Raw genomic sequence first — 23,555 nt, 5'->3', positions numbered from 1 at the left:
GTCTGCCTCAACTGAAACATGGATCACACCCATTCTGTTAGTATTAATCTGACCTACACACTTGCTGTCTATCTGAGCTCACCTTCCTCCAAAATGTAGTGTCATTACATAGCCCAATTTGTAAATTTAGGGTGAAGGAAGTGATGAATAAGTCATCTTTATATTGTTGGGGCTAGGATATTGTCGGGCCTAGGATATTGTCCTGTAAAACATGCAGCAATTACCTGAGGCTGAGATAATTAGTTTTCCAACATCAACCTTCTTTTGTGCCAGGTATGATTCTCAAGCACTGGAAATTTTTCCTGTTTCCCACTGACTTCAGTTTTGTTATAGCTTTTGGGTGCCACACCTGGTTGCATGTTGGTTTGATATTAAGGAGAGCCCTGTCATTTCATGTCAGAAATTCAGCTCTTGAGAAAGGCTGGAGTGATGTATGGAACTCAGTGGATTTGATTGGACCCAAGCTGAGCATCAGTGACATGCACAGAACCCATCATCATATTTCAGATTTTTCAATTCAAAAAATTAATTTTGTTTGCTTGATGCAAACTGTCCACATTCTTCTTGGAGAGAAGTATACCCTTAACTGAACCCAGATAATTTAGGCAAATAGTGGCAATATAAATTTTGGGAGTCTATAGGTATGTTGTACAGCTGTTGAAAATAAACTCTCTTAAACAGTAGTCTACAAGAGAATCAAGTAACAGGGGACAGGGAGATGGCCATGGTCAGATCATCCATGACATTATCAAATGGTGAAGCAAATTGAGGGACCAAATGGCTTATTTCTGCTTCTATTTCTTATGTTCCCCACACCCCTCTCCCAACATAAAGCTACGCTGTAAGCAATGAACAGGAACAAATTACATGAGCAACTCAATGTGTGATCAATTCAAGCTCGTGAGGAAGGAGAGGAAACTGTGCTCTTTACAGCATGATTAACTTCTCACTGTACAGTTGCAAATCTTAAGCTTCCTCTTCCTGTCCTTTTTACTCAGAAAGTTGAAGAATGTTGACATTGCAACCATTGATTGCCCATTCCTAGTTCCCCTTGGGAAAGTGGTGGTGAGCTGCCTTCTTGAAATACTGCATTTGTTGTAGGTACACCTAAAATGCTGTTGGGGAAGAAGTTTCAGCATATTGACTCAGTGACACTTAAAGAACAGCAGTATTTTGGTGAGGATGGTGAGTGGTTTGGAAGTAGTGCTGTTCCCATGTTTCTCAGATTGTCTTTCTTTCGCTCCTCATGCAGTTAAAAGAGTTATGGAGATCTACAGCACTGAAGGCGGTGTAATGACCCATTGAGTCTGTGCCAGTCAAACATGATTTGGAGGTGCCGGTGCTGGACTAGGGTGGACAAAGTTTAAAAAAAAATCACAACACCAGGTTATAGTCCAACAGGTTTATTTGGAAGCACTAGCTTTCAAGGCATTGCCTCTTAATCGGGGCTGTGACACCTGTCATCACAACCACCTGGTGAAAAGGCAATGCCTCGAAAACTAGTGTTTCCAAATAAACCTGTTGGTCTATAACCAGGTGGTGATTTTAAACTCAGTCAAACAAAAGCAACTAATTATTCTAATTTGATTATCCAGCACTTAGTACATAATCTTGTGTGCCTTAATATTGTAAGTGCACACCTAAATACAACCTAAAAATGTTGAGGGTTTCTGCCTATACTGCCCTTACAGGCAGTGAGTTTCAGATTCCACCAGTCTCTGATTAAATTATTTTTTGTCACATCTCCTCTAAATCTTCTGCCCCTTATCTTAAATCCAGGCTCCCTGCTAACTGATCACTCCACCAAGGAGACAGGGAAAACAAGAAGGAACTTACCTAAACCCCTCATAATTTCATACATCCCAATCACTTTGTTTCACTCCCCCCGTCCTGCCTCAAGGAAAACAACGTCAAGCTATACATCTCTCGTCACAATGAAAACTCTCCTGTTCAGGCAACATTCTGGTAAACCTCCTCTGCAGTGTAATCACATCACTCCTATAATGTGGAATCCAGAATTACACAATACTCTAGCTGTTGTCTGACAAACATTTTATACAACTCCATCATCACCTCCTTGGTCTTAAACTATATGCTTCAGGTAGGAAAGGCAAGTATCTTTTATGCCTTAACCACTTTATCTACCGGTCCTCTACCTTAAGGTGCCAATGGACATGCACTTCATTACTCTGATCTTTAGTACTTCAGACTTCTACCATTTATATGTTCTGTTACCAAGTGCATCACCTCACACTTAGATTAAATTCCATATGCCATTGATGAGCCCAGCTGAACAACTCATCTGTAACCTCCTGCACCCTAACTGTATCTCTTGGCAAAGTATTGGCAGAATCCACTTTGGAGTGGCTTTGAACTGTTTGCTAAAACGTCTGCTTGTGAACAAAATTAATATTCTTTCGTGAAAGAACCCAGACTCACCAATCAAAGATCCAACGTCACCACCCAACCCCTGTTGAAACAGGAGAATTGCAGAGTCCTGTGCAGTGTCAAGTTGGAAAAAGTGAGCAGGTGTAATGATGAGTGGCAGTCGAGCAGCCGAATCAGCTGGCTATGCTGGGACATGACGCAATGGTGGTGTTGGACCAATGACGGACAGGAGGAGGGGCGGGGTGAGGCGCGTGGGGGCGGGGAAGGGGAAGAGGACGAAAGAGAGAGAAAAAAAGAGGAAAGTGGCGCCGGACGCTGAAGGGAGCTGAGAATCGAGGGTTTGTTTAAAAAAAAATTATAAACACGGCAGCGGTGTCTCGATCGAGGAAATGAAAAACATTAATTAAAAACCGAAGATGCGAAGGTGGTAAGAGTGCGATCCTATCTGTCGGTTTTGAGTTTTCCCATGTGCCGAGAAGATGGAGCAAAACGAAATTCTGAGGAAATTCATTGATCGGGTGCTGGAGATGAAAGTCCGCGACCAGAATGGGGAGGATAACTTTGCCAGCGACTTCATGGTGAGTTTAATTGTTTTTCTCACTCACGAGTATGTTTTTCTTTCCGATAAATTAACTTCGGCAAACTGGCAGAGTCGATTATTTTTTTTTTATTTTTTTTGGGGCGGGGGGTGAGTTTGGCGGTGTGGGGTCGGCGGCGGCGCCTTAGCAACAACCCCTTTGCCCTTGTCCCAGCTCTCAACCAACACCCACCGGGGAGGAGTGAGGACCATCACTGCCAGTTCCAGGCTGTGCGGCCTAAGCCGCTCCCTCATGGTTTCGCGTTGACTTTCAGACAATAATAACCAGAAAGCTGCATTTGTTTGGTGTTCCGAACTCTGCTGTGTAGTCGGAGGTACCGTTTTAAGCTGTAGTTTGGACGATTGCAAAGCCCTGTCTGTTACAGGCTCCGTCTTGAGTGAAACTCCAGGCTTGTACAACAAAAAAATGTAATGAATTTATCAGCTGTGACTCAAATGTGGGGAGTTTGCGGATGTTGCGCAAGGCACGGGGCGTTGTGTTCGCTTCAAGTAAGTATGTAATGACTGGATCTTGGTTGTTGGTTGGGCTGTTTTCATTTTTTTTTGTTTTTAGTAAAATATTCGGAACGCTGGTCCCGATTTTGAGCTATGCCAACAGCCACAGGAGTAGCTTGGGTACCAGAAAAGAAAATCAACGTCCTAATTCACAAGTGTCTAGGAGGCGTACAAGAGTACGATTTAGCTATATTTACTGCATTGAAGAGTTTTTGGACATTAGCGATTGCATGATGGCAATATTGAACAGGACTATAATAATCTTTTCTTGAAGAATGAGACTTCTGGTATTCAATGACTAGGCTGAATTATTACCATATAGGTGGAAGTATTGGAAAGAGGCTCATGCCTTGTCTAGTCAGACTCTCAACGTTGGGAGTTAAACTTTGATTAAAGATTGCCATCAAAGAACAATAGAAAATGGCTAGGTAAAAACAATGACTGCAGATGCTGGAAACCAGATTCTGGTTTAGTGGTGCTGGAAGAGCACAGCAGTTCAGGCAGCATCCGAGGAGCAGTAAAATCGACGTTTCAGGCAAAAGCCCTTCATCAGGAATAAAGGCAGAGAGCCTGAAGGGTGGAGAGATAAGCCAGAGGAGGGTGGGGATGGGGATAAAGTAGCATGGAGTACAATAGGTGAGTGGGGGAGGGGATGAAGGAGATAGGTCAGGGAGGAGGGTGGAGTGGATAGATGGAAAAGACAAGTAGGACAAGTCATGGAGACGGTGCTGAGCTGGAAGTTTGGAACTAGAGTGAGGTGGGGAGAAGGGGAAATGAGGAAACTGTTGAAGTCCACATTGATGCCCTGGGGTTGAAGTGTTCCAAGGTGGAAGATTAGGTGTCCTTCCTCCAGGCGTCTGGTGGTGAGAGAGCGGCAGTGAAGGAGGCCCAGGACCTCCATGTCCTCGGCAGAGTGGGAGGGGGAGTTGAAATGTTGGGCCAAGGGAGGTGTGGTTGATTGGTGCAGGTGTCCCGGAGATGTTCCCTAAAGCGCTCTGCTAGGAGGCGTCCAGTCTCCCCAATGTAGAGAAGACCGCATCGGGAACAACGGATACAATAAATGATATTGGTAGATGTGCAGGTAAAACTTTGGATGTGAGGGAGGAGGTGTGGGCGCAGGTTTTGCAATTCCTGCCATGGCAGGGGAAGGTGCCAGGATGGGAAGGGTGGGTTGTAGAGGGGCGTGGACCTGACCAGGTAGTCACGGAGGGAATGGTCTTTGCGGAAGACAGAAAGGGGCCGGGAGGGAAATATTTCCCTGGTGGTGGCGGAAATGTCGGCGGATGATTTGGTTTATGCAAAGGTTGGTAGGGTGGAAGGTGAGCACCAGGGGCGTTCTGTCCTTGTTACGGTTGGAGGGGTGGGGTCTGAGGGCGGAGGTGCAGGATGTGGACGAGATGCGTTGGAGGGCATCTTTAACCACGTGGGAAGGGAGGTTGCGGTCTCTAAAGAAGAAGGCCATCTGGTGTGTTCTATGGTGGGACTGGTCCTCCTGGGAGCAGATATGGTGGAGGCGGAGGAATTGGGAATACGGGATGGCATTTTTGCAAGAGGTAGGGTGGGAAGAGGTGTAATCCAGGTAGCTGTGGGAGTCGGTGGGTTTGTAAAAAATGTCAGTGTTAAGTCGGTCATCATTCATGGAGATGGAGAGGTCTAGGAAGGGGAGGGAGGTGTCAGAGATGGTCCAGGTAAAAGTCAGGATGGAATGTGTTGGTGAAGTTGATGAATTGCTCAGCCTCCTCGCAGGAGCACGAGGTGGCACCAATGCAGTCACCAATGTAGCGAAGAAAGAGGTGGGGAGTGGTGCAGGTGTAATTACGGAAGATCGACTGTTCTACATAGCCAACAAAATAGAAGGTGGGTGTTCAGTCCATTGACATCTGCATCTATTATTCATCTCCACTCTTACACATCTTAATATAATACTTTAATCACAGTAACGTGCCTCTTGGTATTTTGCAGAAGAAATTTCACAGAAAAGATTATTTAGGACAGATAACTAAATACTTGGTCAACAATGTAGATTTTAGAGTTTGCAGATGGTGCAGTTAAAATGAGGGATATACATGAGGTCAGAATGGAGGAACAGTGACATTTAGGAATGTTTTAGGGCTGGGGCAAGTATGGAATGAGCAACCGGGAGAAGTGGTGGAGGCTGGTACAATTACAACATTTAAAAGGCATCTGGATGAGTATATGAATAGCAAGATTTTTGAGGGCCATTGACCAAATGTTGGCAAATGGGACTAGATTTACTTGGGATATCTGGTTGGCAGAGACTAGTAGGACATCTTTATGACTCCAAATTCTAGACAGGACAGAATGAGGCTATGGAAGGCTTTGAAAATGAGAGTGAATGTTTTAAAATTGAGCTAGTTTGAACCAGGAACCAATAAAGGAGAGCATGAAAGGAGGTGATATTTGAGTGGAATCTGTGCAAGTTAAGTTGCAGACAGTAAAGTTTTGCATGAGCTTAAATTTAAGATGGAAGACAAGCCAGATAAGCATTGGAATAATCAAAAGTAAACCAAGCAAGGACATTCGTATCAGAACAGGGGGTGAGCTGCAGAGTATGGAATCGGGCATCACTAAAGGTAGAAATTTGCAGAGTTGGAATTTATGAATACATGTTTGAAAGTTGGTCAAATATGACAAGGTTGTGAACCGTCTTTATTTTAAGGTTGGAAGGGAGATGGTTGGAATTAGCGGTTAGCGAATAGCATTTGCATCATGGACTGAATTTTTTTTACCCCCCAAGTTACATCTGATTTCCTTTTGGAAATGATTAGTCAAAGTATTTCCATCATCTCATTAATCAGTACATCCTAAATCCTAAGAGAAAAATAATGCTGGATAAACTCGCCATGTCAGGCAGCACCTGTGAAGAGAAAAGCAGAGTTAATATTCTGAGTCCAGTGACCCTTGGTCGTACCAACTAAATATTAAGCTCTTGATGCATAAAAATATTATTTCTCAGTCTTTTTCTTCTGACAGTCTTGTTAAATTTATATCTTGCTATGTTGATGTGTATGTCATTGGAAACTGTTTCTTTTTATTTTGTTCCAAATAAGCCCTTCATGATTATGAATGTCTCTGTCAAATCTTTCCTTATCCTTCAGCATCAACTTCGTTAGTCTATTCATCTTAACCATCGTCCCTTATTCTGAGTCATTCTAATAAATCTTTACTGGATCCTCTACAAAGCCTTCAGGACCCTCCTGAAGTGTGGTGCCCAGAATTAGTGCACATTACTTCCAGCTGGCAGTATTTTCATGTTAGTTTAGAGTTCTTGTTGATTTTTGATATTTATATATCCAGGATTCCATATGCTTTATTGACTGCTTTGATAATCTGTCCTGCCGTCTTTGAAGGTTTGTGCATGAGCACATCAAGTTCTTGCACCTCCTAAGTTTGTGTTGTTTTTCCTTGTTTGTAACAAAATATAGTACCTCACATGCATGCATCAAATTTCAGCTGGCAACCCGTCAGCCCGTTCTCAAAGTCTGACTAATTCTTGACGAATAATATTTGTTTATTATTAGCTCCCTCCCTATTTACTATTTTGTAATTCATGATGTTTACACATTTTAAAATTATGCTTTGTCCAAGTCTAAGCTGTTAATGTATATTTTAAAAAGCAATGGTCTTGGTACTGAAACCTGAGGAACAACACTGTCTCTCCCAAGTCTTGAAAAACTGAAATCCACAGCTGTTTTCAATCCCTTTATAAATTTTCTACGTAGGTTTCTTTCATCCCATAAGCTTTGAGTTTTCTATTTTAGTTGATATTTATCCAAGTGGTTCTTAATTTGTACTTTGACTATTGTTATACTGTAGTTTTGGATTATGTTGCCAAGGGGCAGGATGTGGATGAGAGTTAGGAAGGGTGAAGGGTCAATTCTTTGAACCCCCATCAATAATGGTGCAGGAAAGAAAAGAAAGCCATTGCTGGTAATGCTTCGGCTATACCTGAATAGTTACGAATGGATGTAAGTGAACCCATCAGCTGGATAATGGTGTAGGGTGGTGTTGAAGGTGAAACACTCATTGATTTGGTTCAAGAGGATGCTTCATTACTACAGTCATGTTGGCTGTTAGTTGTAACATTAGGAGCCTTTTGTAGTACTATGATGAGATGTAAATTTGATTGGACGGATTCAAACATTGAATCCCCGAAATGATGGCAGTGGAGCTTGGAGGTGAAAGCATGTTTCAAGACTTTGCCAGGAGAAGAAAGGTGGAAATGTGGTGATAGTTTTCAAGGATGGTTGGATTGAGGACTTGTTTTATTAAGAAATATTATGATTGTTTTTGAAGGGGAGTGGAGGAGTACCTGTGGAGTAAAAACAGTTAATGAACATGAATGGTCAGCCTTTCCTATGAGCGGGAGGTGTGTCTGATGAGCTAGCTGAACACAGTGAAGTTATAAAGATAAATGGCGGAGAGCTAAAGAAGAGTTTAATACTCAATAGTGGGAGAAGGTGTTAGCTGGGTAAGTAAAAAGGTGGAATGTGGAGAGCACCATAATGTAAGGTTTAAACCTGTGTGGCAGATGCCCATGCGTTCCTTGCCTTTGTTCTTGGAATTAGAGAAGGCTGGGACAGGGACTTAAGAGTAACACTTCACGGTGGAGAACATGTATTAAAGTCAACTTAGCATTCTAGGATAATTTGGATTGGAGAATAGGATCCAGCCAGATGTTGGGATATTGCCATAAACAATCAAGTGGACTAGTTACCTGATGAAGGAGCAGTGCTCTGAAAGCTAGTACAGTACTTCCAAATAAACCCTGTTGGACTATAACCTGGTGTCGTGATTTTTAAAGTTGGAAGACATGGAAGAGAAAATAGTGAAATGAACTGGATAATATCATAGAATAAGATTTTAAATTTAACAAAATACTTGGACTGCTTGAATAATTATGTTTACGGTTTTCAGACTTGAATAAGAAAAAAAATCCTAAAACCGGCTTTGTCTCCTCTTAATACCAATAAATAAAATTGAGATTTGCTCCGAATTAATATTGAGAAATCAAACTGATGTTTTTCTATGGTGGTGATTATGGAAAGTATATATATCCCAAGAGATTCTCCACTCCATTTCCAATTGGATGTCGAAGATTAGATTTTCATCATACTGACGTAGAAATAAATGCCTTGCAGCTATGCCTTGCATTATCTTAGAAAACCTATTGCATTGCCATTTGTTAATGAGATGGTAATCCTTAATTTTTTTTATTTCTCACAATGTCATGTTGTCATTTAGATTCAGTGAAACAATGTGGAATCATATTAAAATGGCATGGTGGCAGAAATTATTTTAATCTCAATTTTTAAAAAAAGGTAAAAATTTCTAAACTAATTAAAGCCCTAAATTTGTCTAGAGTATACAGAGTGTATAGTTAATTACTGATGGTTTTTATTGTGTAAAAACTGTACACTGTATCATTACTGTTTATGGCTTTGATGCAGGATGTTGTGAATCTTTAAGATATAAAATACAATATGGGATAATGCTAAGTATTTTTTTGTGTGCCGAACAACTTAGAAGGAAGTGCTTAACACATTTACTTATTTAAATACAATTTATTTTAATTTTTAGTCAAATTCCAGGTTGCCTTTCACATTTATATGCACAAATGGCACAGTAATATAGTCATTTTTAAAATTTCAGTCAATTCAATTATATAACATACTTGTCTGTCCTTTGTGCTTCTACTGATTCTTTTCTCTGCAAATTTCTGTACCTTCTGCAAGCCTCTTAGCCTATTTTTCAACCTTTTTTATGTGAATCTATGTCTTGGGGTTTCTCCTCAAGCTTTAAGTTACATCTTGGGGAAGGTGGGGGGGGGGGGGTAGTAAATTTATCTAAAACTCCTTTATGCAGAATTCTCATATCAAAGTAACTAGTTGCAGAATATGGAGGGAAGTGGTAGCACTTTTACATTGAATTCTCTGTCCTACTGCTGGACAGAGACTTTGTGTGGCAGATTATACTGACCCAACATCAGAGATAGAAAATATGCAGGTCATTCTGCTGTAATGTGTGTTTTGTAGTGCGAATTGGGTATAATGCGATTGATGAAGAGAGGGCGTTGTTTGTATAATGCAAACTTTCTATTAAATGGGTATAGTGATTTTCTGTTAGTGACCTTTATAGCATGATTTTCTATAGCAGTTTTCCATCGTACAATTTGCTATAGCATGAGGTTGCAGACGAATACAACTTGTGTTATAGCAGACTGACCTGTACATGAAATTAGAAATACTTTCAACACTGACATTTTGGATACAAAATTTTGGTGAGTAGAAGATCTGTTAATTTCCCATGCAATAGGAACTGTGCATTTCTTTTATATTTTCTCTGGCTGCTTGAGTGGCCTGATTCAATCAGAGAAAGCGAGATAAAAGTACAAGACAGAAATTTAAAGTAACCCTTTCAGAATAAGTATGCACAAGGGGAGATCAATGATGTAATATATTGAGGTCTCCTAAATGAAGATTTACAAACTAATGGTTTGTGAAAACCATAAGAATTTTTGAATTATATCAGGCAGCTTATTTATTGGGGGGGGGCGGGGGGGTATATAATTGTTTTTGGGTGAAGGTTCTCTGATTTTGTAGTCTTGCACCTGAGATTGTTATGCCTTTACTATGTAATGCATACCCTGGTGAGAATTGTAATGCACTTATGCATTGTTAGCTCTCTAGTCATAGAGTCATAGAGATGTACAGCAAGGAAACAGACTCTTCTGTCCAACTTGTCCATGCCAACCAGCTATCCCAACCTAATTTTGTCCCATTTGCCAGCACTTGGCCCCTATCCCTGTAAACCCTTCCTAATCATATAACCATCCAAATGCCTTTTAAATGCCGTAATTTTACCGGCCCCCATCACCATCTATTCAACCTCCTTCTAGTGTTCCGATAAATTTAAAAATTCCTTCCCTCACTCAACAATTTTTTAGATTAGATTAGATTCCCTACAGTATGGAAACAGGCTCTTCTGCCCAAGAAGTCCACACCGATCCTCGGAAGAGTAAGCCACCCAGACTCATTTCTCCCTGACTAATGTACCTAACACCGTGCAGTTTAGCATGCCAAATCAGCTGACCTGCACATCTTTGGATTGTGGGAGGAAACTGGAGCACCCGGAGGAAACCCACGCAGACACGAGGAGAACGTGCAAACTCCATATAGCTAGTTGCCGCAGGTGCGAATCGAACCCGGGTCCTTGAGCCACTGTGCTACCCATTCTTTGTCTGTAGTTTGGTTTTTAGTATTTTGTCTCTTTTGCTCTTTGCTATCATATGCTTTTTGGATTTTGCCTATATTTCTGGAATTCTGCTTGTTTTCTCCAGTTTTTATTTTGTTGGACCATCTATCTTGTAGACAGGAAGCAATGTGTGCTTCCAAAGGTGTCAGTATGTGTTTCTTTGCCGGATCAGAAGGATGCTTTCTTCTGCTTGAATGTGGACATAGATTTTCTGTTGTTTGAAGCTCTTTTTGACAGTTAATCAAATCAAACCAAATTGAAATAAATTTAAATGCTGACAGCCCGTTAAAGGGGCACTGAAACAAAAATCCATATTGCGATTGAAATGAACAAAATCAAATTAAAATGTTATTATGGCAATTGACAATGTGCTCCAGTCTCTGTGGTTCCCACAAGCCACAGGCTTCAAGCATGCCAGTGGATACCACGTTCTCCCTGTCCAAGACACCCAGACCTGACAATAACTTCCTAAGATGAGCAGGCAAACTGGCTAAACTAATCCCTTGACTGTTGACTGCCTGGAACTGTTTATAGCCACCTTGATTGTGTTTGGTGGAAAATATGTTTTTTTTAACAAATAGACTTTATCATATTCTTGAGGCATCCAAAGTATAAATGTGTAATTGACTGTAATTGATCTACAAGCCACGGTTTATTTGACAAGCAAATGAATGGTTCTTTGTGACACGAAGACTATCTGCTTTTTAAAAATATAACTTAAGGGAAGATTATTGAAATCTGCAGCTCCTCATTGTGTAGTTTCATTATTTTTGTTTTAACATCCACACAAATGGGCTGTTGAATCTTTGTTTAACATCTCATTCTGAAGATTGCACCTTTGACTACATGGAAATGTTGGTCTTGGTTATGTGCTGTGTTAGAAGGGGACAGCAAACCAAAAATCAAATTAGCCTTCTGATCCTTGTATTTGCAACATGGTAAAATTAAAATGTTCAGTGGCCCTCAAAATTGCCCCACTGGTTCCTGATTTAAACCCGATCTTTGAATGTAGGCCCTACTCTTTCATAGATGAAGTTAAGAGATGGAACTGGCCAGCTCACTTGAGCTTTCTTGATAATGCGTCGTATCACAGGCGCAAGGGATTATATTTTACTTGATTTCTGAAGACACCAGTCAATGCACATAGCTTCCAGAAGGCTCGAATCAATATTCCCATTTCTTATTACTAGAATTCTATTCTCTGAACTTTCAATAAGTTGGTAATCGGAGGAAAGCTAGACAGCAACCAAAACTCCTTGCAGCAGTTTTTGCAAACACTGCCTTTTTGTCCGAAGAAACACAGTTCAAACTTTGGTTTCTCTTTTTGTTAGATGGGTCAGCTCTGCCCCTCTGTGATGGCCCCTTTCACTACAAATTATTTGCCATACTTGAAGCATATTGTATTGTTTGGAGCTGAAATAACAGCATTCCGTTACTAATTATCAAGTTTCAATTAACTTCCCAGGCCAGGTCCCATGAATAACTAGTTTCTTTGTGCTTTCCTGTTCTTCAAAAAGCAGTCCAAAGGTTCATTTCTGACCAAAAATGAGAAAAATAAAAAAGCTATAATAATGGATGACTCAACAGCAGAAGTCGAGAGCAGAGCTTGATCCCCTAACTGACCAGATTAATAGTTAGTAAAGGAAAATAACAATTGATATCTTGTAATATACAAGACATGTAAATGCATGATAAAATACATACCTTGTATTGATTTTTTTTTTATGTTGTACTATGATTCATCTCGACCATGAATCTTCTCCCAAACTGTTAGAATGATGTTCAGAGATCACAAGTAACCTGTTATTTTCCTCGTCAACCAGCCTATTGTACATTTTTTTTCATTCAGCTGTCTTTTGGTGAGTCAAAATGACCAGGCATCAATTTTGCCACCTTTTCTCGAACATGATAGTTGAGGTTAGCATTTGACCTTGTGGAGAATTGCAGAGATGAATTTACATCCGACTGTAGCATAATACATGTAATGCCTTTTCTGTCATGTGCTCTTTTTGGTCTTTGCTAATTTTTTTGCCACACTCAAGGAATTGTCTCTGTTTTAAGTTTTAAGTATTAATGTTTTAAGTGTTAGTGCCCTTTGGTATCTTGGTGAAATGGTCATTTATGTTTCACACTTGACAATGTCACGAAGCTATTTGATCACCGGGCCGATCATAACCTAACAACAGAATTATTCAGACATGTTATGATGCACAACTGAGGCAAGTTGGACTTAAGTCAGGATGTTTTGGCCCACAGGTGGAGGCACTACCACTAAACTCAGAACCTCCCAAATCTTCCCTTCGTCTAATCCATGTTGAATTGAAAGGTCTGTTTCTGTGTTGTACATCTCTCTGACTCGAGCTAGCCCTCAAACGACCCTTAACACTGAAGTACTACATTGGGATTAGAATACTGGACCAATTTTCTGACATGGAGGCAAATGTGCTACCACCTGAGCAACAGTGTAGATAGAATGTAAGGAGATGCAGGATTCAACCTAAACAGGGAACTTAAAGGATCTCATGTCAAGCCAAATAATCACTTGGTCACAGCTACAGGCTTGGCCTTTTCTATATGTATACAGAACTGCACTTCTGATTAGGTTCTAGATTTTTCATCTGAAATGGGATTTATGGTTTATGTTTTTCCCATCCTTTCAAACCATGAGTTGTGGCATATTTGTTATAATTGAGATTAATGTTGTTTTGGGATTGCCTTCCATTTATGGTAGAATAAAGGAAGCTCGTGAGACTTTTCTGACTTCTGCCTGGCAGAAAGCCTGCGTCGGTTTGATTGTTAGAAATTAAAGAAAGGTGTGATTGCTTAATGGAAAGAAGGGCAAGATGTTTATGCTGTCAGTGAAAACTGTGGTTCTCTGTTTTCCTCACTGTCCTTTGCCTCCAGAAAATTATGCAGATATGTGAGATAATCACAGAACAGGTTGGAAACCGTTCAATGTATGCTACCTTCATGCCAAAGCCCCTTCCAACCTCAATCAGAGCTTTGTTGTGCTGAAAATGCTTGTGCATATAGAAACTCAGAAACTGAGGTGCAGGCCACTGTTGACTTCAAAACATGTGAAAAAATGGGCTTTTCATTAAACACCAGAAAACTCACCACCTTTTCCAATCAGTTCCCATGGCACAAAATTGGACCAATTAAGATCCATGGTCAAATGTACACCTTCTGTATCGTTGGAGTCCTCCTCTTGATGAACAGGATATGAATGACAAAATGTTTTCATTGTTTGTTTGTAAGTGCTACCTCAGCCTTCAGCCAACTGAAGAACAGAGAATTTGAGTAGCAGGACCTCGGTTGTGAGACTAAAATAATCATTTCCTGAGTTGCAGTGACCTTTGGTGCTTCTTTATGCTTCAGGATAGCCTACAACAGCTACCTCAAAACAGTGGAGATGTATAATAAGCAATGCTGTGTCAAGATCCTCCAGAACTGGTGGCAGGAAAGGTAGTTCAATAGCAGTGGGCTTTCACAAGCCAACTTGCTGAATGTTGAGGCACTAATTACTCAAACCATATCTGTTTGATAGGATGTGTCATTCATATACCTGATATGAGGCTCCAGATGCAGTTGTTCTGTGCTTAAACTTTGCCCCAGCAAAAGACGTTGAGGATAGTGAAGTGGGATGTCATTGAAGTACCCTTGAAGTCGTTTATCTGCTGTCTTGTGGAAGATGCTGGCTTATTTGGGAAGACACCAGACACATGAGACTTTTTGAAATGTGCAGAGGCAAAACTGAGGCATGTAAGAGTGTGCACAAACCCATAAACAATCCATTAAACCAATCCTCCAAGTGTGATCTGCCTGCATGTGGCAGAGTTTGCTGATCACCCATTGGATCTAACAACCAACTTGGAACTGGTTTGAAACAGGTAGAAGGAACTCACCCTTGATCCTGATAGGTTGCTTAAAAAGTGCCAGCTCAGAGCCTGCACTGTATGTTGTACTGCAGTGGGGGTGGAAACTTCTTAAATTGGAAAGACAAAATTTAAGAGCTTAAAGCTGGAAGGTCTACAAAGCTTTAGCTAGAGAAAGAAGGCTTCGGGAAATTTTGCACTTTCAAAATCATTTCTTGTGTTAAGTTTCCGTGTTGGGAAAGGAAAGGATTTGAAGTCAGGCTTTGGAGGAAAAGAATCAATTTGGATAGATTCTGTGAGAATTGCATGTTCAAAGATGATGCAGTATATAATAATAGTTTTTTTGCTTTTGCTGAGAACGACTGGAGTATTCTGTTAAATTTGAGATATGGTTGGTCTGTCAAGATCGTGCTGATCAATAATGTGTTTAGACTGTTTCATTGAATGCCTTAATGAGATTTTGACATTTGATCATTTCTGGTGTTATGTGGAAGTTCAAATTTCCTTATAAAAAGCATTGTTCTCCACATGGGCTGTAACACATTAATTGAACAAATCTTGCTAAAATGAGCTCATTGAAATTTCTGGATTGAAGTGTTTTCTAATGAGCTTAGCATTTTTAAAAAATTAACCTATTTTTCTAATCAACCTGTTCAGAGATTTTATTCCACACCTCTGGAGCAGATGGGACTTGAGCCCAGGCTTCGTGATTCAAGAGTAGGCATCAAGACCCCTTAAGCTTTGGATTGAACCTGGGACTTTCCTGGGCTGAAATATCTGTTACTTGGTGCATAAAGTTGCTGCAAAACTGATGTTCTGCTTGACAGTCTTTCTTCAAAGTAAACTCAGGCTCAAGAAAACCAACCTCTTCAAGCTGGTTTGACTTATAAATTGCCTTGTACATAGACTGCATACCATCTCAGCTTAATTGTAACATTTGTCAGTTATGGAAGGTGGTGCCTAATGAGCGTGGAACTAAATAGATATGCAGTAACTTGTTTTGCAAAGGTACTTCTGGAAAATCACTGCAAATTAAATAGACCGGAATAGGATTTTCCAATTTTGTTTTGTATGGAGTCACACTTCCGTTTTTTACTCTCTTAGGGTGTGAGCAAGTTTCAGAAAGATAAGGTTTGGCACAACTATAAACGTGAAATTCTGTGAAGAAGCAATTTTGAAGCTTGTTCTCTGTCCATGTGTGTCCCCAGCCAAACCCACTGTGATGCTGTCATAGTTTCATAGGGGCCAACAGCATAGCCTTGTAAGAGTGGCATTTCAAGTGTACAGCTAAAAACTACTTAAATGTTTCCATCACCCTTGCAGTGAGTTCCAGAGTTCCATCACTCTCTGGGTGAAAAATCTTTTCCTAACATTTCTTCTCAACCTCCTGCCCCTTATCTTAAATTTATGCCCCCTGGTCATTGACCTTACATGCAGAGAAAAAGTTTCTTCCTGTCTACTTGATCTGCGTCCCTCCGCTTTGTACATTTCAATCACTTCTCCCATTAGTTTTGTTTGTCCTAAAGAAAGTAAGCCTGGTCTATCCAATCTGTCTTAATAGCAAAAACTGTCCAGCTCAAACAGCAACTTCGTAAATCTCCTTTGCACCCTCTCCAATGCTGTCACATTTGCCTTGTAAGGTGGTTTTCAGAATTGTGGCCTAACAGACATTTGATACAGTTTTGGCATGTCTCTCTCATACTGGACTACTTTGTTCAGGGCATCTGTACAAGGAAGATTCTCTGTTCCCACTCCAAAATACTTCCTGACTGAGAGCCTCTTCTTTTGTTGCACCTGTCTGACAGGCCCAGTCTAGCAGACTTGACACTTCAACTGTTGCTACCAATTGGCTTCAGGAAGCTACTTATGTTCCTTCAAACATAACAAGTGCACAAGAGAACTGGCGTGTAATAGATTCACAAATGAGAAGTTTCTGTTTGCAAGCGTATCTCCTTGCATGAGTTTCTAGTTGTACATCCTGAATTTGGAACAATGGTGATGGGACTCATTGTGCCCCCACAGCTGTCTCTTGGGGATGCCTAGAGGACAGAGGCATTGATTTCAGTTTAGATGTTTAAAATGTCCTTGTTAATCTAGAGTGAGCACATTGCCTTAACATTGAAGAGGGCAAATCTGTCATCTTTGCTTTCCACCACAAACTCAGTAATCTGACGTGGATTTCACTGTCTCCATTCACCAATAAAGTTTTCCATCTGAACCAGACTTATTGTCACAGTTCTGGTTCCCTACATTAATTTGAATGTTCTAATGCTCCTTTTGCCAGCTGCCCTGTCACTCAGCTCCTCTTTATGTATGGGATCCTGCACCAAGTCACATTTGCCCATCTTGCAGAATTGCTAACTCTTCATCAAATTTGTCATAGACCATGGCACTCTATTTACAAATTCATAGCACATTATACCTCTCTGCCAAACTCTTTCACTAACTCTAACAATGTGTATTCACCATTTACTTTTTTGTCCTAACATTGATACTCATGGCCATCACTTTGGAATTCTATCTCTTTAGTTTTTTTTTCTTTTCCCCTTCCCTCTTTTGGAGAGCCTAGTTTAATTTTTTTTAAAACAAGCTTTTAGTTGCGATGTAGTATTATCTGAGTTGGCTTGGCACCCATTCTTAATGCTGTGAAAATATCTTTGGAAAGCTTTTTGTTCAAGGCATCTTATTTGTTTTGCTTCCAAGTTTGACTCCCATGTTGAAAATATATTTCAGTTTCTACAATGTAAATACACAAATACAAATATTGGTAATGAGAAGGATTTCCTTGCTGTTTTTAAAAAAAAATCAAAGTATTAAATTCAATTAATAACATAGTAAGAGGGGGAACGTGTAATTAATGCACCTTTGGATGCAGTGTGAGGGAGACTGCAGATTAAATAGTTTCTCATGGGCAGATGACTTTCTCTGCATTGTGAAAATCATATGACTTAGTGGCAATCACTCCGTTCTGCATTAACTTTTTTTCTTTGTTTGTTGGCAGCCTGCTAAAAAGTGACTCAAGTTATCTCCTACCTTGTGATTTATTAAACAATCCATTGCACTTCTACCATTGTATTTGCTTGAACCATATTTGAGTGAATGAATTTAATGAATGAAAAATATAATTCAGTATTAAAAGGAGACTTATTTGGGTATTGCTTTGCGTTGGTCCCAAAATGATGGATGTGAAGTAGAATAAATGAACAGAACAACTAAAGTCCATTCAGTCAATTGTACAACCAACAGCTACCATATCTTATAGTAACTCCTCCTAAAGGTAAAATAAACAGTGATTTATTTGGAAGTATCCTGGAAAACTTCCTTCTCCCTGACTACCCTAACGAATTGACCAAGATCTAAAATAATAGTTAACCAAAATTCAGTTGCAAATTACCCCTATCTCGAAATACCCTTTTCTCTCAGAAATTTGTTAACTTCTTAGTTTTATAAACTAGATCAAATGCTGAAGTTTAATCCTTGGTAGCCTTTTACATTTGATTAATATAACTCTATCTTGTATAACCAAACTTAGCTGGGGACAGTTTGTCTTTTTTGTTTATTGCCAATGAAAATTAATATGTACCCTTGCCCCATATGTACAGCTGACAAAATTGATATCCTCATATCTTCATGTTGACCAGTTAAAAGTCTCGTAAATTTTGTCTTTGTTCTTTGTAGCAGTTTACATGCTGGGTCATTTGTGGAGGTGATAACACTATGGCAATGCCGTTAGAAGCCCAGGGTAATTGTCCGAAGTGTCACCCTCTTTGTCTTGGTTTGTATTGGTTCAAGAAAGTGACTTGCCGCCATCTTCTGGCAGCCAATTATAGATCGGCAATAAATGCTGGCCTAGCCAGTGACACCTATATCCCATGAAAGAATTCATAAAAATCTCTTCCCAAATATGGAACTACCATAACTGCATCTCATACTGTTCATTTTGTACTCAACCTACAGTCAAAACTGTTTTGAAGTCTTTTTATTTTCTGTGTGGTCATTACACAAAATTTCTTGTGATTTTAATGAATTGATACTGAAGATAATAAATTACTATTCACGAGGTCACCTGTATGACAGAAGAACAAGGAGCAGGAGTAGCTCATTTGGTCCTTTGAGCCTGCTTTGCCATTCATTAAGATCATGGCTGAACTTTTCAGGGACTGAGCTCCACTTTATCCGCCCCCTCACCGTATCTCTGAATTATTTTTATTGCTCAAAAGATATCTACCTTAGCTTTAAAACATTTACTGAAGTAGCATCAACTCCTTCACTGTGCAGGGAATTCCATAGATTTACCAAGCTTCCATGGTTTTTAATGGTTTTGTAACCTTTAGGTGCATATATTAAATGTTGTAATGGGTCCATCTCTAAACCAGTTTGCAACCTCTGAATTTATTCTGAATTGCTAATTACAGTTCATGAATTTTTTCCAAGTTAGTTTTTCCACATTAATCTTAACATTATTGTTTCTGAATAGTAAAACTTAAAGAGGATAGGAGTGTTTAACTACTGCATGAGTCAGGGTGTTAAGGATATTTGAGCTTTGCTTGCCCATCCTCCTATTAATGTCTTGCAGAATCATAGGAAGTTAACGACGAGCTATTTTTGGGTACATCCTTTGTGAATAGCTGGTTTCATTCCTTGTAGCAGCAGTACTGAAATACTGACCTAAAAGTGCTGCAGTACCATTTATATCATTCACCAGAAACTGTACTCCAGTCAAGGCATTATTTTCTTTGTTCTGTGCTATTTTAGATGAAAGTCCAAGCTCCTGAAGTCTCCATAGTTTAAGAACAGAAGTTGAATTTTCTAAATTAAAATTGCTGACCTTGCCAGTGATACCTATATTTCATTAACAAACTAAAAAAAAGAAGGCTTAAGTATTTGTAATAATCTTGTGTTGACTGGATGATCCATTTTGGCCTTCTGCAGAGATTCCTAGCATCGCAAATGCCAATCTGCAACCATTTGGATTCAGCCTGAGCGATATCTAGGGGTCTGACAGCATTCCAACAATAAAAATGAGAGTTGGTGCTTGAAGACTTGCTGTGTCCCTAGTTGTGTTGTTTGAGTCCAGCTCCAACATTGGCATCTACTTGGCAATGTGGAAAATTAGGTAAAAACAATGACTGCAGATGCTGGAAACCAGATTCCCGATTAGCGGTGCTGGAAAAGCACAGCAGTTCAGGCAGCATCTGAGGAGCAGTAAAATCAACGTTTTAGGCAAAAGCCCTTCATCAGTGGAAAATTGCCCACATATGTCCTATTCTCAAAATGGTGGACAAATCCAACTGGATTACCACCTCATTTGTCTGCTCATGATCATCAGTAAAGTGATGGGAGATGTGATCAACATTGCTGTCAAGAGAACTTGCTAAGCAGGCTGCTTGCTGATGATCAGTTTGGGCTCCACAGCAACACTTGCCTAATTACGGCTTTCTTTGAAACATAGACAGAAGAGATGAATTTGAAGTGTGGCATTGAGGATTAGAGCAAAACTGGAGTCCAAACTAGCACGAAGAGAGATGATTGTAGTTGTTGGCAGTCCATCATCTTAGCTCCAGGACATCTCTGCAATCATTCTTGAGGATAGTATCCTTTGTCCAAACATCCTCAGCTGCTTCAGCATTGACCTACCTTCCGTCACAAGGTGGGAAGAAGTGAGAATGTTCACTGATGGTGGAGAACACTGCACAATTTGCAACTCCTCGCATACTGAAGCAATCCACATCAAATGCAGCAAGACCTGGGCAATATGTAGGTTTGAGCTGACAAGTGGGAGATAACTTTGTCTGCTAGCAAGGTTCTGTTACGTTTACCTGTTGGCAAAGCCGAGTGCCACAGTTCAGAGGTTGCTGTGTCTGTATTTATATGCTTATGAACAGAAGTGGAGATTTTGAGGATGTAGGATGCTGGAGGAATCAGAGTCAATTTGAAGTGAAAAAGCACAGTAGGTCAGGCAGCATCTAAGGAACAAGAGAGTTGACGTTTTGGGATTAACCCTTTATCTGGACTGGAGAGGGGGAGGAGGATGAGGAAAAACAATTTGGGGGAGTTGGCCTGGGGAAAGGGAGCTGGGTTGGGGATAGATCAGAAGTGTTTGTGATTTGATTGGTGGGAAGGGTGGAGCTGGTAGGTAAAAAGGAAGATGGACAGGTAGGTCATGTCAAAAGTGGAGCTAAATTGGATCTGGGATTGGGTGGGAGATGGGGACATTTGGAAACTGGTAAATTCAATGTTGAGGGAGTGTGATTGTTGGCTCCTGAGGCAGAAGTTGTGTTCCTCCTCCAGTTTGCGAGTTACCTTGTTTAGGCGGTGGAGGAGGCCCAGAATGGACAAATCATGGGGGGGAGTGGAAGAGGGAGTTGAAATGGATGGCTATACCTACTCCCTCTCCCTCCACCCCGACAAAAAAAATGATCCCTTAGTCCCAGTTCCTCTGCCCTATCTGCTCCCAGGATGAGAGATTCCACTCCAGGATAGAATCCCTCAGTCCTCACAGTCAGACCCCACCACCAAAAATATATTTCACTCCCCTCCCCATGTTCATTCTGTGGGACCATTCCCTCCACGACTCCCTCGTTAGGTCCACACTCCCCACCAATCCCCTCTCCATACCTGGCATCTCCCCTGCTGCCTTAAGAGGTTCAAAACCCACGAACACATCCCTCCCCTTTTCCCCCACCCCCCCCACCTCCATCCAAGACCCCAAAGGATCATTTCAAATCCAGCAGAGACTTACTTGCATATCGTCGAGCCTCATTTACTGCATTTGTTGCTCTTGATGTGGTCTCCTTTTATGTTGGCGAGACCGAATGCAACTTGTGGAATGTTTCAGATCCAACCCTCTGACTTGGCTCAGCACTCTTGACCTGACCTCCCTGTTCAGCTTCCTTCCAACTTATCCATTCCACCTTTCACACTGATCTATCACAGTCACCTCCTACCTTTTCCTACCTATCGCCTTCCAACAACCTTACCCCCAGCCCCACTCCCTTCCCTATTTATTTCTCAGCCTCCTTCCCCTTCGCTTGATGAACAGTTAAGCCTGAAATAGCGATTCTCTTGCTCCTCAGATGCTGCCTGACTACCTGTGCTTTTTTTCCCAGCTCCACACCTTATCGACCCTTAAGAACAGATGTAAGAAGCTACTGTGTGATTTACTGTATAATAACAGCAAACACAATTGATGACACCATTTTTCATTTGCATAATCCAGCCCAATGGCTTTATAAATTCCAATGTCCTTACACTTGTAGTTTCAATGTCTGCTTAGTCATGTTATTATTGGAAGTGAAGATTGATAAATTGTGTTTTAGTGTTGGCTTAAACCTCCTTTGAAAATATTTTACTTGTTTGTAACCTCCCATATCTTTAAGCAAGTTTGAAAAGCATATTTTAGAAGTAAGTACGTTATCCTTGATATAGCTCCCATTGCTTTTTGACACAAAATTAATGGTGGGTTGCAGGAAATGAAATGTCATGACTCAAAAAGATAACTAAAATCTTGCAGGTTAATGCATCGATTAAATAGATTAGAGTGCAATTTTGAACATAAGATATTCTATTAATTCTTTTAAGTTTTAATTTTTGTTGTTGTATCATTCTATATTGTCAGACATTGCTGACCTTTCAATTTGGTGGAAATAAGGATGAAATTTAAGCTGAGCAATAGTAATTAACCTAGTTCTGTAGCATGTCTTGCTTGATCTCTTGGAATTTATTGTTGAGGGTTCCTTAGAATGGTGAAATTACACAGTTTTGCAGTCTTGTGTAAAAGGCCAGCAGTTCATGTTTTGAAATACTTGTTTTTCTTTTGTTAGTTGGCATTCATACTCCCATTTCCTAAGAAATAAATTTTATTGTTTTTTTTTAGGTTTAACACTAATAATTGTCTAGTGGCAGTTAAAAAGAGCCTTCAAGTATTGAAGTTGCTCTTCTTGTATTTCTTTGGACTTGAGCGTCTCTACCGGTGTCAGGAAACTGGCTGAAACTTTGTTTTGCTGTATGTTTTGGATCTTGCTAGCTGTCTTACAAAGAACACACAGGAACAGGCCCTTAGGTGCAGGGTTGGCGGGCCAATGTGATATCTTTTGCCTTTTGCAATCTGTTCCCTGCATATTCATGTGTCTGCCAAGATGCTGCTTAAACATTGCTATTGTATCTGCTTCTACTATCCTGTGGCAGCACATTCCAAGCACTTAACACTCTTTGTAAAAACTACTTGCATCTTACATCTCCTCCTTCTCTTCCCTCCCCCTGCAATTTAAGCCTATGTCCCCAAGTAATTGGCATTTCTACTGAAGGAAAAAGACTCAGATTATGCATTTCATCCATGCCTGTCATAAATTTGTAAACATTAATCAGGTCATCCCTCTGCTTCTGACATTGAAGTGAAAGCCAACAGTTTGTCTGATTGCTAATAACCTCCAAAGCAGGCACATTCCTGATGAAGGGCTTTTGCCCGAAACGTCGATTTCGCTGCTCGTTGGATGCTGCCTGAACTGCTGTGCTCTTCCAGCACCACTAATCCAGTATTCAATCTTGGTATACCTTTTCTGTATCCTCTTCAAAGCCTTCACTTTTTTCTGGTTGAGTGGCGATGAGAACTGTGCGCAATATTCTGAACTAATCTTGTTTACAGCTGCAGCATGACTTGCCAGTTTTGACACACTATTTCTTGACTGATGATAAGCATTCCATATGTCATCTTGACCACATTATCCAGTTGTGTCACCATTTTCAGGGAACTGTGGACCCATAAGTTCAAATCCCACTGTATGTTAATGCTTCTCAAGGTTCTGCCATTCACTATGAACTTCTCCCTTGCATCAGACTTTCCAGAATGCATGACCTCGCATTTGTCTGGATTAAATTCCATCAGCCATTTCATCTGTCTAAATTTCCAGCCTATCTAGGTGCTA

The 23,555-nt window shown here is 40.4% G+C and overlaps 1 protein-coding gene across 4 annotated transcripts in view; it reads left to right on the top strand.

The window, feature by feature from the left end:
• The first annotated feature begins 2,671 nt into the window (after positions 1 to 2,671).
• Positions 2,672 to 23,555, top strand: part of LOC140466882 (tyrosine-protein phosphatase non-receptor type 12-like) — a 129,908-nt gene continuing 109,024 nt past the window's right edge. For all 4 annotated transcript variants that reach the window (XM_072562653.1, XM_072562652.1, XM_072562654.1 and 1 more), the window contains exon 1: positions 2,672 to 2,966. In XM_072562653.1, coding sequence (XP_072418754.1) covers positions 2,868 to 2,966 — 99 coding nt within the window. In that variant the 5' untranslated portion in view covers positions 2,672 to 2,867. The remainder of the gene's footprint in view (positions 2,967 to 23,555) is intronic.

This window comes from Chiloscyllium punctatum, chromosome 44, assembly GCF_047496795.1.
Source record: "Chiloscyllium punctatum isolate Juve2018m chromosome 44, sChiPun1.3, whole genome shotgun sequence".
Classification (NCBI taxonomy): Eukaryota; Metazoa; Chordata; class Chondrichthyes; order Orectolobiformes; family Hemiscylliidae; genus Chiloscyllium; species Chiloscyllium punctatum.
The sequence above is the reverse complement of the archived record's forward strand: the minus strand, read 5'-3'. Positions and strand labels throughout refer to the sequence as shown.